Below are 16,177 nucleotides of genomic sequence, written 5' to 3'. Positions count from 1 at the left end.
AATCCAAAAAATCTGTGGTATCCAAAAAGTTCAATTTAATGTTGCTTGCAGGCGTAGGCCAGCAATTTTGTGTGAGAACACATTGCCAGCGTGCTGCGCTTAAGCGCGCGCACCACGATATTAGCAGACCGCAGTCTATTAAAGTAAGGAGGCTAAGCACGAACAATTTAGCACATTGACCCGCTTGTACAGTTGGATTGACCACTCGCATCATGGGCGAGACAGAAATATAATTACGCGCGTGCGATAGAGATAGGAAATGGCGGGTCAATGTACAAAATTCTTAATGTTTACATTAGTAGGAAGTAGTGTTGATATTTTCCACACATGTTTGACAAAATAGTACATTACTACAGAGGCCGTGAAGTAAGGGGTTGCCGGCCGAATAGAATAGACGGCCGAACGTAGAGTCATACAGGGGAAAGAAAATTAGATTAGTTTTGGGCTACGACGAACGGTTTAGGAGATACAGCCCTATGACGATGAAAAAAAATTTGCTGTTTAGCCTGTTCATGAACACAGACGCCTTGTTTACATAAAAAAAAAAGATCCCGACCTAGGCCTTCAATTTTGTATGAAATTCCTTTACAGTTCTCTCGAGTTGTTCCGCCCGAAACGTGATACTTTGAAGCCTGTTATAACGCACGTAAGGACGACATTTCATTGCATGTTTGAGAAAAATAAATTTAATAGACTACATGACTACACTGCGCTTTTGATGTATAGTATCTAGCTTATTTTTTTGGCTGTATACACACTCCTTCAAACCCTACAGTACTTACCATTTCATTGAACTTGGGTAGAGGTTCCTTCTCGACTGAATGTCCATCCGCAGTTGTCTCTGGTGGACCGCGGTTGATCCAGGGCGTCCAGCCCGTGACGCACTTCAGGCCTTCGTCGTGAGGAGTTGTTATCACTATTGGCGGGGGAGTGGCCTGTAAACATGTCAACATGTTGGTTTTGTAAAAACGTCAAAATTATAACTCGCGATTAAACTGTGTCCAATGTTTCAAAAAATATAGTCCACACCAGTCTAAGTAAGTACTAAAATGTAGACCCATAGGTACTCTCCGTGATAATAAGTCGTGAAGTAATACCGGGGGTGCGAAACTCCTCGCTTCGGGCAAACTCGGCTCCATTCGGCTCAGCATTGCTCCGAGGAATTATTAGGGTTGGCACAACTTGACGTCCCTTTGCGTGCACGACCACAGATAAGATAATGACCTGAATTTTGACAACCCTAAATTGCCGAAAGGGATAGTGCCATATATTAGAAAGGGACATCATGATTCGACCCTGAACCGTTGTCAAACTTCGGTTTTGTAGGAAGTTTCCTTTCTGTACGATAGTACTATTATTTATTCTGTGGTAATACCTACTAAAAGTACTAAATACGTAAATAAAACAGTAATATTATGTAATAATAACTCATATTAGATCTGTTTTAAGATTTCTCGTATCACGTACATGTTTTGAGGACCGGTTTACGTTGAAGGCGCGTCGCGTATTATCAAGGTATAAAATATCGACACGACAAAAAAATATGATCACTATCTTAATGTCATCATCATCATCATTCTTAGCCTTCAGTCGCCCACTGCTGAGCATAGGCCTCTCTTGTGTATACGCCACTTATCCCGGTCCTGGACTAGTCTCATCCAAAAGTGCCCCGCGATTTTTCGAACTTTTTTGTTTTTTTTTTAATATTAATGTACATACATACATATAATCACGCCTATTTCCCGGAGGGGTATGCAGAGACCACGGATTTCCACTTGCTACGATCCTGACATACCTCTTTCGCTTCCTTCACTTTCATAACATTCCTCATACACGCTCGCCGGTTTAGGGTGCTCTTGACCTGGCCTTTCTTCAGGATTTCCCCGATCTGATCAGAGAAAGTCCGCCAAGGTCTGCCCCTTCCAACTCCCGTTTCTACCTCTCCCTTATATACTCTCTTTGTTAGCCTTCTTTCACTCATTCTTTCCACGTGTCCAAATCATCTCAACATACCTTTCTCAATTTTTGTCACTACATCTTCGCTCAGTCCACACTTTTCCCTTATCACACTGTTCCTAATTTTATCTTGTAATCTCACACCACACACACTTCTCAACGCTCTCATTTCCACTGCATTCACTTGGCTCTGCTTGGCTTCGTTTATATTAATGTATGGGCAATAAAGTCGTCAATAACATATTTAGGCACTTTGCCCGTGTCGATATCTCATAACTTGAATGTAGAAAGGGCGAGTACCCCGCCCGGCGCGCACGACGCGCATAGAAAGAACCTGGCGGCCTAGCCAAGGTGACAATCGCTATCGCTTCGCCATCGAATCGCTTTGTGTCTCTCTATCGCTCTTCCATATTAGTGTAACAGTGACAGTTGCGTTTCGTTCGCTACGGAGCGTTAGCGATTGGCATGTTGTCTACGGGGCCAGTTGAGACTGTTGAGAGTGATCTTGGTTTGAGATTGTTATTACCCGAATAACTCACCTCAGTAGAACAGGGCTGGCCAGTGCAGATCCTTTCTTTCTTAGAGCAGCGGCAAGTATGACAAGCATCCTGCTCCAACACCTCGCCCTCCAAAATTTGAGTTCCGTCCGGTAACGTCATGCAGACGGGCTTACAGCGGCCGCGAGATACGCACTCGTTTGAGGTGATGTTGAAGGAAATTTGTCCCTCTGGACACTGTTTCTTTTCTTCTGGCTTTGGTTTGCAACCTGTTAACAATATTTGAAACTAATATGGGGCATTTTCTATCAAAAGGGACCTTATTGTCGATGGCGCTTACGCCGCACAACGTCGCGCGGCATTGTATTTATAACGGAGCATCGTTAATAATGGCGTAAGCGCCATCGACAATAAGGTCCCTTTTTATAGAAAATACCACATATATATTTGGTCAAACCAAATTGTCAGTAAATAAGAACAAAAAAACTATACTCATGCTCATGAAATAAAACTATGAAAACGGATTATATCGCGTATATTGAATTTATAATACATCCCGACGTTTCGAACTCTTTACAGCGTTCGTGGTCAACGGGTGACTGATTATAAATTCAATATACGCGATATAATCCGTTTTCATAGTTTTATTTCATGAGTAACTATCGCGGTAACCGAAGACAATATTATATACTCATGCTTTTATATTGGGTGCTAGTACTAGTGTAAGACAAAGATATAATTGAAATGAGACCGTCATTTGACAAACTATAGCTAAGTTTTTCTTGTATCTGTTATCGATGACTGAAGTTCAAAAGACGAGAATTAAAGGTAAAGCGCAATATATTAAGTGTTCGCAGGAGTGATCGAAACAAAAAAGTCGAAAACTCGCATTTTGAATATAATGTCAAGATCGCTAATAAACTGAAGTGGGGCTAGATCGGATGGATATATGATATACATCCTGAAAGGTAGATCAAAATTGCTATTGATTGGGTTTCGTACGATGGCTACCGAGGCAAAGAGATGGTGGAATGACTTGAACAAATCTTTGCAGAGTGGTCAAGTGTTTAAAGCACTATTGCTTTAAACACTTGACTCAGAATTTTGCTCGTGGGCTCAGAATTTTGACAGCAGTCATCATTAAGCAGGCTAGACTCTAGTATAGGTATTAGATTACCTATTTATTTATTTTATTTTTAATTTATTGATTCAAAAAATTTATACAGTATTACAGGGAACTAATACACTGTGAAATTTAATAATAGACAGTATTTATACAAACTAGGTACATGATACAATCTAGAAAGGACAAACAGATAAGAATACAAAACTCACAATACTTCATACATTATTTACACAGATCCATCCAACTACTTGCAAATACATCAAATTCCGGTGCTGATGCGAGGAGCGCGTTAATATATTGTAGACAAGTGGTGATTTGCCATGAGACATAGTGGGTGTTTTAGACACAGCTAATAGGTGACGACTTCTGTTTCTATCTATCTATCTTTCTGTGTATCTATCTTCTGTCTATATCTGCTTAAACTTTTGTATTGTATTCTTACCTTCAACGCAAGTGTCTCGTTGGCAGATAGGCAGTATTTCCTTGTAGTAGTAAGTGTTCTCGCAGGTTTCCTCGGGACATGGCGATATGCACGGGTCGTAGGTGGCACAAGTTTCGTCGCATTGTATTGCTGTTAATAGAAAAAATATTATAAGAATATTATAATAACATTAATAACAGATTGTGTCGTCATCATAAACACAAACACAAAAAGTATGAGTTTAAAAATCCAAAGATTTTGAATGATGCCAAATATCAGGAACCCAAGAAAAAGTAGTCTGTGGTTTATGCTTCTGCTTTTTTTTTATATTATTGCAGCGCTATCTGCGTTAAGCTTTGAGCGTTTATCCTCATTGAAATGCACACTGTATCATAATAGTCCAATGTGACGTATAGCATTACGTGTACATAACCTCGATATTCTCGTACGGCACTATAATTTGGGGTACTTACGACATCTATCCTTAGTCCACAACTCCTCTATTCGCACACCGATGAGCATATGCCGCTAACACAATACAGACACACGCACAATCATTAACATGTGATGAAGAATATTATGCCTGGTTCAGCTGAATGTTATGCTACGGCACTATACTATGGAGTACTCACGCGGCATCTATCTTTCGTCCTCTATTTGAAAACGACTCCTCTATTTGCATACCTATGTGCATACGCTGCCACCGCAATATAGACATACATGTGATGCAAAATATTATGCCTAGTTTAGCTAATTGTTATCCTACGGTACTATATTATGAGGTACTCACGGCATCTATCCTTAGTCCTCCACTTAAAAACTACCCCTCTATTCGCACACCTATGCGCGTAAGCTGCCAGTGCAGTACACACACACGTGCAATCATCTCCCGAATCACAAGCGCAGGCGTCTCGCTCGCACTGCTCGATGTAGGGGGTAGGGGGGACCTCGGTGTGGCAGAGGGTGAAGGGGTGGCGTTTGAGCGCGCCGCAGGAGCTGGTGGCCCAGTCTTTACGTTCGGGACGTTGGCGGCAGTGGTCCTGCGATTGGAAGACCATTATTAATGTTTTATCATGGTATCATTGAGAAAGTCCAACGGAAGACCAGCGCTGCCTATAAAGTTACGAAGCTGAGTGGCGGTCATCTTGCGTAACAATGTCTCAATTTTATTTTACGCCAGCATTTAAAGCCGGCGTGTAATCTGTAAAACCGCGATTTTAACTGGGATAGGTTCATAAGGTACATGTAGAATACCACACAATCAGAAGCAACACGGTCTAGTGGTTTCCTTTCTACTTTGTGCACTTATATCGAATGCCAAATTAGACTTTTCTAGCACTAATTTTCACTATGCTCAGCTGCTGACTGACAGAAACAATTGATCACTTCGTTCGTAACCTTAATTAATGTGTCCCGAGGAGATACATACCTCGACTTCCACAGGCTTGGGGCAAGTTGGTTTTAGCTTCCAAGAGTCAGCAAAGATCAGCACAGACGACTCAGCAATGCCGCCCTCCGGCTTTTCGAAGTCGTCACGGGAATCCGAGTTGTAGTTGCCGCACAGACCTTTCACCTGAGAAACAAGTGTCATTTTTTATACCACATTAGTTGGTAGCAAACGGCGTAAAGCCCGCTTGAAGATAGGCAGTTACCGTAGTTTACGATTGCGGCTCCAGGCGTGTCACATTCACATGCCGACCCGTTAAAACCTGCAGGTATGCATCTTATTTAAAGAATTAATTTTTAACAAGCAGAAACGTCTGCGATCGATGCTATTAAGCTTGGTGGCTCAGTTGGCAGAGCGCTGGAGTATCGATCCAGAGGCCGTGAGTTCAAGTCTCACCCAAGGCAGTAATTTTTCCACTTTTAAATTTATTCTAAGCTTATTTAAAGAACTTCGTTAGGAAGTTCATTCAATAGCCGGATCGTTCAAAGAATCAACAGATATCGTAAAATTTGTAGCAATTGGGTTATAGGTTGGTGCAGGTTATTATTTATCAACAACTAGCGACCCGCCCCGGCTTCGCACGGGTAGTTCAACTAATTTACACAAAACCTTTACAAATTATACATATAAACCTTCCTCTTGAATCACTCTATCTATTAAAAAAAACCGCATCAAAATCCGTTGCCTAGTTTCAAAGATCTAAGCATACATAGGGACAGACATACATACAGAGGCGAAAGCGACTTTGTTTTATACTATGTAGTGATTTCAAGAGAAATTGGTCTATTATGATCAATATACTTTTTTAAATAAACGTTATTTGATTCATTGATTGATAATTTATTTGTCAATATGGGTTACAGAGGTCTTAAAACTATTTACAATATGTAATTACATAATACAATACAATATGTATTTTAGAATAAATAAGGATATTTTAGTTATACTTACTCTGCTACGCCACATAGAGTCCACTTTAACGTAGACACGCATGCCGCGATCCCACTGAAGGCTCATTCCCAAGCTCGGCACATCTAGGAACACGTAAATACCGGCGATACGCAGCTTTATTCTGAACAGAAAATAAAAAACATTTCAAGAATGACAAAATAACTGTTCTGCGGGCTGAGCACGGTCGCATTTTTATCGCCTGCCACTATGCCTGTCACGTTCTAGCAATAAGTATGTAAGTGCGAAAGTTACAGGTATATTGACAGGTGATAAAAATGCAATAATGCTGCCACCGCTGATTATGCATTTGACAGAGTTAAAGGTAGGTGCGACGACGAGCGAAGCGACGAGAAACGCGTTGTGTTAACCGTGACCGAACCATACGCAAAACCGAGTAAAGCAAGTGTGCATAAAAAGAGTTCGATTATAATGAAAAAAAAAAATATAAAAATATATTTATTTTGCACACAAACATGGGAATTTGCAGATGGAGTATACATGAGGTTGCGCGCATACAGCGGTACATTTATAACAGTATGAACAGGGGTCCCCAAACTAGGCATAGCCTGTATCTTGGGCGACCAGTTAGATAATAGATATATAAAGTCTGAAAAATAAAGATACCCCTAGTTTGACAGCCGAAACAGATGGCGTCGTACTGCCATATGTTTTATGTTAACGCAAAATGTAAGGAGCCGTACAGCGCCATCTCGTTTAGCTATCAAATTTTAAACACTAAATTGTCTTATTAGGCTTAAATGTCTTACACAAATAATGAACCTTTGGCTCTACTACTCCGTTGGCATTATTTAATAGCGCTTGTGTGTAGTTATTATTTTTTGGTAAACTACATAGGTATTTTAATAAAAACTTACCTTTCTAGTTTAGAAAAGTCGGGTAGAGGTGCATCCTTGGTAAGCTCAACGATTTCCTCGTTCTTCCCGTTGCCAACTTTTAGGGTGACAGTTTTAGAGCAGGTCGCGCCAGTTGTGCCGCATGGGGCATTCTAAACACGAAAAGGGAATTTAAAATAAACTTCCAAGTATCATCACTAAATTATCTGTGGATGTTTACAAAGTGATATGCTAACTTCACACACTATAGTAGACCCAAACCAAACGGACGACCGGGGTCGTAAAACTTCTCATTCACGCTCGCATGGTCAAAAGTAGGGTGAGAGAGACAGAGATATGATCCCAGTCATCCGTTTGGTTTGGGTCTACTATAGTATATCATTTAGTTTCGACGATTAACCAGTGATAGACCTATGGCCACATTTCTATCTCACTTGTATCTGCACTTCAAAACCGTCACTCGCGTCAGCACTGCCCTTAGCCAGCAGATACGTGCACACCCCCTCGAACTCGTACTCCGTGCCGTCGAAGGTGGTCACATGCGAGTCGCCCCACGCGGAGCAGATGCCCGGGCACTGCAGTTCGGTGCAGATCCAATTGCCGTTCGTGCATTTACTGTGAAATGGATTAAAAACGAACTGTTAACTAATATTTAGTTGATCTACCTAATACCTAATTGATATAGGTAGGGTAGGGTGGGAAACAGTGGCTCGGAAAGAAATAGTCGGGTACAGTGGCTCACTCAACCTAATTCAAACATGATAGAGGCGATATTGGGGCGACTGAGCCACTGTTCGAGCCGAGCCACTGTTTCCTACCCTACCCTACCTAAATGCATATATTAATGACATGATGACGTCTTGTAACAAGTCAATATACCTTAGGTACCGTCAAAGATAGATATAACTCCGTAATAGATGGATACAGTCTAAGGAAAAAACGTGCCTCGAAAATCAAGAAAATTTGATTCTCGTTCAGAGGGCGCTACTAGTTTTGGCCTACAGTCGTATAGATGGCGTTGACGGTTTCGTTTGTTATTTAACAATTTTAACGCATATCAGTGAAAGAACATGGGTCAAAATCATAAAAATAATTAATGCAAATAAAAAAAATCATTTATCTATATTTAAATACATTCTATCGTATTTTTATAAATCTTTATTTTTAGTTTTAAAGTGTGTCGACAGATGGCAGTGAATTTACTGGGGTTACAAAATTTACTATGACAATACCGCTAGTATAAATTACTCTATGGTACCGTAAAACGAGGTGGCTTTGAAATGCCGGGGTGACTTTGAAATTTCAGCTTTTAAGTCATAATATATTTTTAAGCGGGATTTTTTACAGTAGGTGAATATCAATATTAAGTAATCTATCTAGTTCCATGAACAGTTTCAGTACATAAGGCTTATAATCACCTTCCAAGCGAAGTAATTGCTGCTCCTAGTGCGTCAGGATTTAGAATAAAACTGAAAAACTGGCTTGTCAAGCTGTAGGCCGAGCACATGATTGGCGCGACAGTATCTCGCCGCGAGATAGACTACCCGTCTTTTACTAACTGTATGAATTAAAGAGGGACGGGTAGTCTATGTCGCGGCGAGATCCTCTCGCGCCAATCATGTGCTAGCCCGGCAGGCTTTCTACAATCATAACGAGCTATTTTGTCGCTTTGATGTAGAATAAGAGAAATATTTACTGTTGTACTGTATTTTTGGTGTTAAATTGTAAATACGTAATTATCTACATTATGTACATATGTACTTAAGTGTAAAATTTATTTTGACATGTAATATGATATTACCAATAAATATGATTATGATTATGATTATGACGACCGGTCTGGCCTAGTGGGTAGTGACCCTGCCTGTGAAGCCGATGGTCCTGGGTTCGAATCCCGGTAAGGGCATTTATTTGTGTGATGAGCACAGATATTTGTTCCTGAGTCATGGGTGTTTTCTATGTATTTAAGTATTTATATATTATATATATCGTTGTCTGAGTACCCATAACACAAGCCTCCTTGGGCTTACCGTGGGTCTTAGTCAATCTGTGTAAGAATGTCCTATAATATTTATTTTTTTATTTATTTTATTTATTTATTATGATTAATGAATAATGGTAATTTTATGGCTATTTTTAAACTATCAAAGTAACCCCAAATTGTCCTAAAGCCACCCCGTTTTAACGTAGTTAGTTTTGTGACGTAAAATACATTGAGTCATTTCACTAAATACAATAGGTAGCAAATTATGATTAGCTTTCAATAGTCAACTGTATAAACACAAAAATATCCCAAAAAGTTATCGCCGTATATATTTAATATACCTACGACTGTTTATATGACTATTAGATATAGATACGTAAAACGGTTCCAGATTTACATTATAATAATAAAGAATAAGAATAAAGAATAAGAATAAAGAATAAGAATAAGAATAAAGAATAAGAATAAAGAATAAGAATAAAGAATAAGAATAAAGAATAAGAATAAAGAATAAGAATAAAGAATAAGAATAAAGAATAAGAATAAAGAATAAATAATAAGAATAAAGAATAAGAATAAAGATCATTTATTTTCAGCTAAAGGTTACAGACATTCCAGGGGTCTCCGCACTAGGCAGTGCCTATATCGCGGGGAACCAATTACAATTTAAATATCAGACTTTGTTTTTTAGGTATAGGTATTTAAATATATAATTTACGACTTAGATAAAGGAGCAGACAGAAAAATCTGCGAGTAAACATAACAACTGACAACACTATCTAAAACAACGTTAGAGATTGTGGCAGGGACCTGTTTAACAACTTATCTAATAATGGTTTATCATCATTTATAAGATAAAAACGTAATGAAATGTAATTTCATTAAAACAATAAAAAAAATCCTCTTTATAAATGTATGTGTGTCAGTAAATAAACTGACTGACTGATTTGTAATAGGTCTATTTCATTTAAAGGTTAGACACATGAAAAATAGATAGAAAAACCGGCCAAGTGCGAGTCGGACTCGCCCACCGAGGGTTCCGTACTTTTTAGTATTTGTTGTTATAGCAGCAACAGAAATACATCATCTGTGAAAATTTCAACTGTCTAGCTATCGCGGTTCATGAGATACAGCCTGCTGACAGACAGACGGACAGCGGAGTCTTAGTAATAGGGTCCCGTTTTTACCCTTTGGGTACGGAACCCTAAAAATGGAATAACGAGACACCATTTTGTTTTACAGACTTGATCTAAAGCAGTAACTTGTATCTATTGATAAACAAAACAACATACATACATACAACAAATATACATACAACGCATTACAACCAGTGCAAAAGTGAAAGGTACTACGTTACGCACATAAATATTCCAAGGAGCATTTCTCGTTCAGCTCCAAAAGGTTTCAAGTCACCATTCGCTTCATTGCACTTACACCACACATTCAAATAACATAAGATCTATTATTCAAAAACTTTAGGAAGATCATTTTACTTGTATATATGGAGTATTTTATGCAAGAAAGTGTGAATGGTAGTATAGTGGTGCGTTTTTTCGAGCGAGATTTCAACGGGGGCGTAGCTCAGATGGTAGAGCGCTCGCTTAGCATGCGAGAGGTACGGGGATCGATACCCCGCGCCTCCAAAGGGTTAACGTTTTGTTTTTTTTTAAATAACAAAATTATTACATCCTCAGGTGATCACCAAATCTCACTATAAATAAATAAATAAATAAAAATAATTTATTTCAGGTCTTAAAACCCATATTTTACCACATTACAAAAATATAAAATAACATTGATAAAAATTAAAAATTAAAATTATACAACATTAACCCTATTAATATTATTTACCCTATATGTGACTATATGTGAAACATCTGTTTAACAAAATAAATTAAACAAATAATTAATTAGACTCAGACACCCAATGAACAGTTCAACTGGCCAATTTTAATGTATAATCCCAATCCTACTGTTTTTGTCCCAATTTTTTATTAAAATGACAAATTGGTAGAACAAATCCCAATTTCCCAAATACCACAGCATTGTTGTTTTAGTATCTTGTTATTCAAATTTCGAATCTTGAGCGTAGCAAGTGATTCTAGTTTAGAATTTTGAGCGTAACGGGGTGATGTAAGGAAAAAAGTGTAGAAAACCTCAGACTATTTGGAACACTAAAATCGCCGCTATACTTACTCAACATCGTATCTGCAACACTCATTTGATGACAAAAACACCCGTATTCCTAATGAAAGAAAAGCGACATTTCCATCAAATGATTGTTGCAGATATGAGGTTCAGTAAGTATAGCGACGAAATACAACTTACCATTTGTTGCATTCCTCCTGCATCTCATGTCCGTCAAGAAAGCTGCGCCCGCCGTGGTGGCAGGGGCATTCCGTAGCCAGCACACATTTGTTGCTGCTAGCGTCTAACACATAACCCTTCTTGCATTGGCAACCTGGCCGACACTCTTTGGTCGTTGTGGAGGGAGGTAGGTGCATGTTCTGAAAGCAAACAGGCAAATGTCATATAAATTTATGTACGAGTATTACTCTAAATAAACAATACGTGGAAAAGTAATTATAAAGTATTTATTCTTGATTGCTCCAATAACAATAGGTACACTGTACATTTTGCATGTAAAATTACAAAGTTATTTAGAAGAAATTTATAACAAGGTCTTCAAGGTCAAGGTAACAGGCGGTCTTATCGCTAAAAAGCGATCTCTTCCAGACAACCTTGGGTAGCGTAAAATAATAAATAACTCATATCAAAAGTCAACAGGTAGTGCAAGGCAAATTTAATTAAAATAAAACAAGAATACCAGAAACAGCGCGGTAATGCAAGGCAACTTTGAGTTCCTAAACAATGTACATAAAGCACAATTTACCGTAAACGTGAGTGGCTGGCGTAGGCATTATGTATTTGCTGCGCACTGCGGAGGTTATTAGGTCTATTACTTATTTAGGTCTTAAAGTACCCGGACCTTTTTGGACCCGGGTATGTCCTTAAACTACGTCCAAAAGAGAGGTATGGGCACTGTGAATGACATCTCGCTTTGTGTGGTAGGGCACAGGACAGCGGATGTCATTCCAGATCTAGAGCAGAGCCCAACTGGGGAGGTACCTCCACCTTACAGAAAACCGCAGCCAAATAACACTAGACCCTATTAATAATGTTGTGTTCCTGCCGGTGAGTAAGGTTGCCAGAGCTCGAGGGAGAGGAGTGTTAGGGTCGGCAACGCGCATGTAACTCCTCTGGAGTTGCAGGCGTACATAGGCTACGGAGACTGCTTAACATCAGGCGGGCCGTATGCTTGTTTGCCACCGACGTAGTATAAAAAAAAGTAACGTTTACCATTTAAGACCTAAATCACATTTCACGTTGCATCTTTCAAGTAGTGAACTCGATGTATTTAGTAGGCAGTCATGGAGTCTGAACTCATGTCCTTGGCAGTAAAACTCTATTTACCTTGCAGGTTAGCGGCTCAGCGACTTCACAAGTAGTAAATTCCATGTGGTTGGCAGCTGAGCAATTGCTTCGCAAGTCTTCAGCAGGCGGGTAGTTCTGTATATCGTACGGTGTGGCTGGCACGCATTCCCAGCGCGCCCCAACGCATGTGCTAAAAAAATTTAAAGTCCCTATAAAAATCATGTTTTTGTATTTTCTTCATCCTCGGGCGGCATAGACATAGTATATACAAGTAGTTATAGACGCGCCACCGAGTTAAGAGAAAGAATATTCTTATAAAATTTTGGCAGCATAGGATTTTTTCTCCTTCACTTTTATAAATTTCGGTATTTCGCCATCGCCTCCTACCTATGATGCCACCCGGTCGGTGATAAGGACAAAGCATGGCACTATTTTCTGTTTCCTCTTATAGGAATAGCAATAAGACTATCTTTCTCTATCAAAGAGTGTCAGGCCCTTGTCGGGCGGCAATTTTAAATCTGGTCGGTTAAACGGTTAAGTAAATCAGAAAAAATGTAAAAAACTGATCCGTATAACGTTGAAAACGGTTAGTAACTGTAAAAGTAATGACATTTACGTTTGCGTATAAAAATCTTACCAAAGTTCCCTCTCTCTGCGTCCAGCTCTGACTTCTTTGTATGCGGGATCGAACTGCATACCCTTATGGAAGCAGGGACATAGGCCCACTGGCACACAAACATTGTTGCTGTCCAACACCTGCACGACATAAATAGAACATTTAAGGCCGTTCCATCGGTTTGCCGCTGTCACTGTCACATTTCGCAAGAAAGAACGGGAAAAATCATGCGCGCCAAGTGTCAATTTTGATCGAATTTTGTCGATTTTTATTTATTTTAAAAACGTTACAATATCGAAATTCGAAAGCTATGGAATTACTATTTAAGTTAAGATTGTTTTTTCTTCTTTTTTGTTTATAGTATCACATAATAAATAACCGTGTAAAGTTTGGTTAAAAGTCCGAGTTAGAGGTTACTTTGGGAATTAATTGTATCGAGCGAAGTCGTGTATCGGAAACTGTGTTATTAAAGATAATAGTCCCGGAGTCCGTAGATCCGGGTATGTCCTTAAACTACGTCCAAAAGAGAGGTATGGGCACTGTGAATGACATCTCGCTTTGTGTGGTAGGGCACAGGACAGCGGATGTCATTCCAGATCTAGAGCAGAGCCCAACTGGGGAGGTACCTCCACCTTACAGAAAACCGCAGCCAAATAACACTAGACCCTACTAATAGTGTTGGGTTCCTACCGGTGAGTAAGGTTGCCAGAGCTCGAGGGTGAGGAGTGTTAGGGTCGGCAACGCGCATGTAACTCCTCTGGAGTTGCAGGCGTACATAGGCTACGGAGACTGCTTAACATCAGGAGGGCCGTATGCTTGTTTGCCACCGACGTAGTATAAAAAAAAAAGTCAAGAACTACATATATTTTTTCCACGTCTACGAATATCAACGCCTCTTAGAAAAACATGATCATATAAAGAGATTTTTCGCCTTCTGGCTCAGGGAACCGCCTTAACAGAGGATAAGAAACATTTAATTCGGTGTAAACTTTAGTTTAACACCATTAAGGATAGAGACATTTTTAACAAATACCTTAAGGCAGTTCCCTGAGCCAAAAGGCGAAAAATCTCCTTATATGATTTTTCTAAGAGGCGTTGATATTCGTAGTCGTGGAAAAAATATATGTAGTACTTGACTATATTATCTTTAATTTCATAGCTTCCGATACACGAATTATGACACTTCGCTCGATACAATTAATTCCCAAAAAAACCTCTATCTCGGACTTTTAATCAAACTTTACTCGGTTATTTATTATGTGACAGTATAAACAAAAAAAGAAGAAAAAACAATCTTAACTTAAATAGTAATTTGACAGCTTTCGAATTTCGATATTGTAAGGCAACGTTTTTAAAATAAATAAAAATCGACAAAATTCGATCAAAATTGACACTTGGCGCGCAAGGTCTTTCCCGTTCTTTCTTGCGAGATGTGACAGTGATAGCGGCAAACCGATGGAACGGCTTTAATACAGGGTGGTTTATATTGTTTGCATTCCGATTACGACAAGGCAACGTCCCACGTGCGTTGACACTTGACAGTCAGCACATACGGTGTATTCTTGCTATACCATGTCAACATACCTGATAAACGAGACAAGCGCAGCCTTCAACCTTCAACTCAAGGTTGAAATTGCCTCGCGACAGTGCGTCATTTGTACACGTGTATTGTCAGCAACCAATGTGTATTCTACCCTAAGGTATTTGCTTGATAAACCACCACATACCTGACCAACGGGGCAGGCGCAACCCTCCACGCAACATGGCTTGCATTGTCCACGCGCCGACAGCGCCACGTCCGAGCAAGTTCGCTGACAGCTGTCAGCACACACGGTGTATTCTTGCCCGCCAGTACACGACAGTTCTATTTTATAAAAAACACAAGCGTTAATAATATGGTTAAATTATCGACCGACTGATGACTTGTCTCACGTGTTGTTGGAATGCGTCCGGAATTCGGACTTGAGAAAAAGATTTTTTGGTAGTCTGGGCTCCATGCACAATGGACAGATCAATTGTTGGTTGGCAGAGCCTATATCGGACAAAGCAATCAGTGTTTACCACTTTATTGACCTCTCCCTTGAGTAGGGAACTATGAAATTGCTGGCCACCGTACCATAGAGGCAATACGTCCGGTCCTTAAACAATGGCTTGACCGGAAACATGGCTCCATGACTTTCCGGGTGACGCAGGTCCTCTCAGGACACGGGTGTTTCGGTCGATATCTGTGCAACAGATTGGGCCGAGAACCGACGGCAATATGCCACGAGTGTGGTGCTGCCGAAGACACTTCACAACATACTCTGGCTGTATGCCCAGCTTGGACAGAACAGCGGGCCACACTCGTGGCAGTAGTGGGGCGCGATCTCTCCCTGCCTGCCGTGGTGAAAACTATGGCAGACAGCGACAGATCATGGAAAGCGGTGGTCTCTTTCTGCGAAGCCGTAATGGCAAGAAAAGAGACCGCGGAAAGAGAAAGGGAAGAAGACCCGGCCTCCCATCCGATGCGCCGCAAGCGCGTAGGACGGAGGCGTTTGGCGTGCGTCCGTCGACTTCCCCCTTAACGGTACCCGTGGGCGGCAGGCTCGGGGACGTCTGCCGCCTACACGAGGGTCCCGGGGATGGTTAGTACGCCAAATAAGGGCGTACTCCAAGCTGAAGAGGAGTACTTCCTCCGAGGATGAGTCCGCAATTCGGACAGCGGCTGGCGGGGTTTCGGAAGCGTGATCTCGGTCGTTCCCCGTGCCCCGCCTTATAGCCTCGAGGCGGCCAATAGAGGGGTTTTTAGTGGGTACACCTGGGGCCTCATTAGCCCACAACAGGGAGTACCACATAACCATCCCGGCCCGTCCCCGCGCCGGGTGGTATGCGTAAAGCATTTTCCCCTCTT

General features: G+C 40.5%; 1 protein-coding gene and 1 non-coding gene across 2 annotated transcripts in view; one reads left to right on the top strand and one right to left on the bottom strand.

Moving 5' to 3' along the window:
* LOC134741963 (hemocytin) overlaps positions 1 to 16,177 on the bottom strand; it is a 91,959-nt gene that overhangs the window by 53,860 nt on the left and 21,922 nt on the right. The window contains exons 21-32 of the mRNA XM_063674862.1: positions 15,015 to 15,151; positions 13,309 to 13,427; positions 12,711 to 12,861; positions 11,565 to 11,743; positions 7,687 to 7,867; positions 7,274 to 7,404; positions 6,399 to 6,519; positions 5,430 to 5,573; positions 4,791 to 5,040; positions 4,022 to 4,150; positions 2,496 to 2,722; positions 783 to 935 (exon numbers count right to left, since the gene is read on the bottom strand). Coding sequence (XP_063530932.1) covers positions 783 to 935; positions 2,496 to 2,722; positions 4,022 to 4,150; positions 4,791 to 5,040; positions 5,430 to 5,573; positions 6,399 to 6,519; positions 7,274 to 7,404; positions 7,687 to 7,867; positions 11,565 to 11,743; positions 12,711 to 12,861; positions 13,309 to 13,427; positions 15,015 to 15,151 — 1,922 coding nt within the window. The remainder of the gene's footprint in view (positions 1 to 782; positions 936 to 2,495; positions 2,723 to 4,021; positions 4,151 to 4,790; positions 5,041 to 5,429; positions 5,574 to 6,398; positions 6,520 to 7,273; positions 7,405 to 7,686; positions 7,868 to 11,564; positions 11,744 to 12,710; positions 12,862 to 13,308; positions 13,428 to 15,014; positions 15,152 to 16,177) is intronic.
* On the top strand, positions 10,807 to 10,879 carry Trnaa-agc (transfer RNA alanine (anticodon AGC)). The gene has a single exon. It is a non-coding gene; the product is annotated as a tRNA-Ala (tRNA).

Source organism: Cydia strobilella, chromosome 6, assembly GCF_947568885.1.
Source record: "Cydia strobilella chromosome 6, ilCydStro3.1, whole genome shotgun sequence".
NCBI lineage: Eukaryota > Metazoa > Arthropoda > Insecta > Lepidoptera > Tortricidae > Cydia > Cydia strobilella.
The sequence above is the reverse complement of the archived record's forward strand: the minus strand, read 5'-3'. Positions and strand labels throughout refer to the sequence as shown.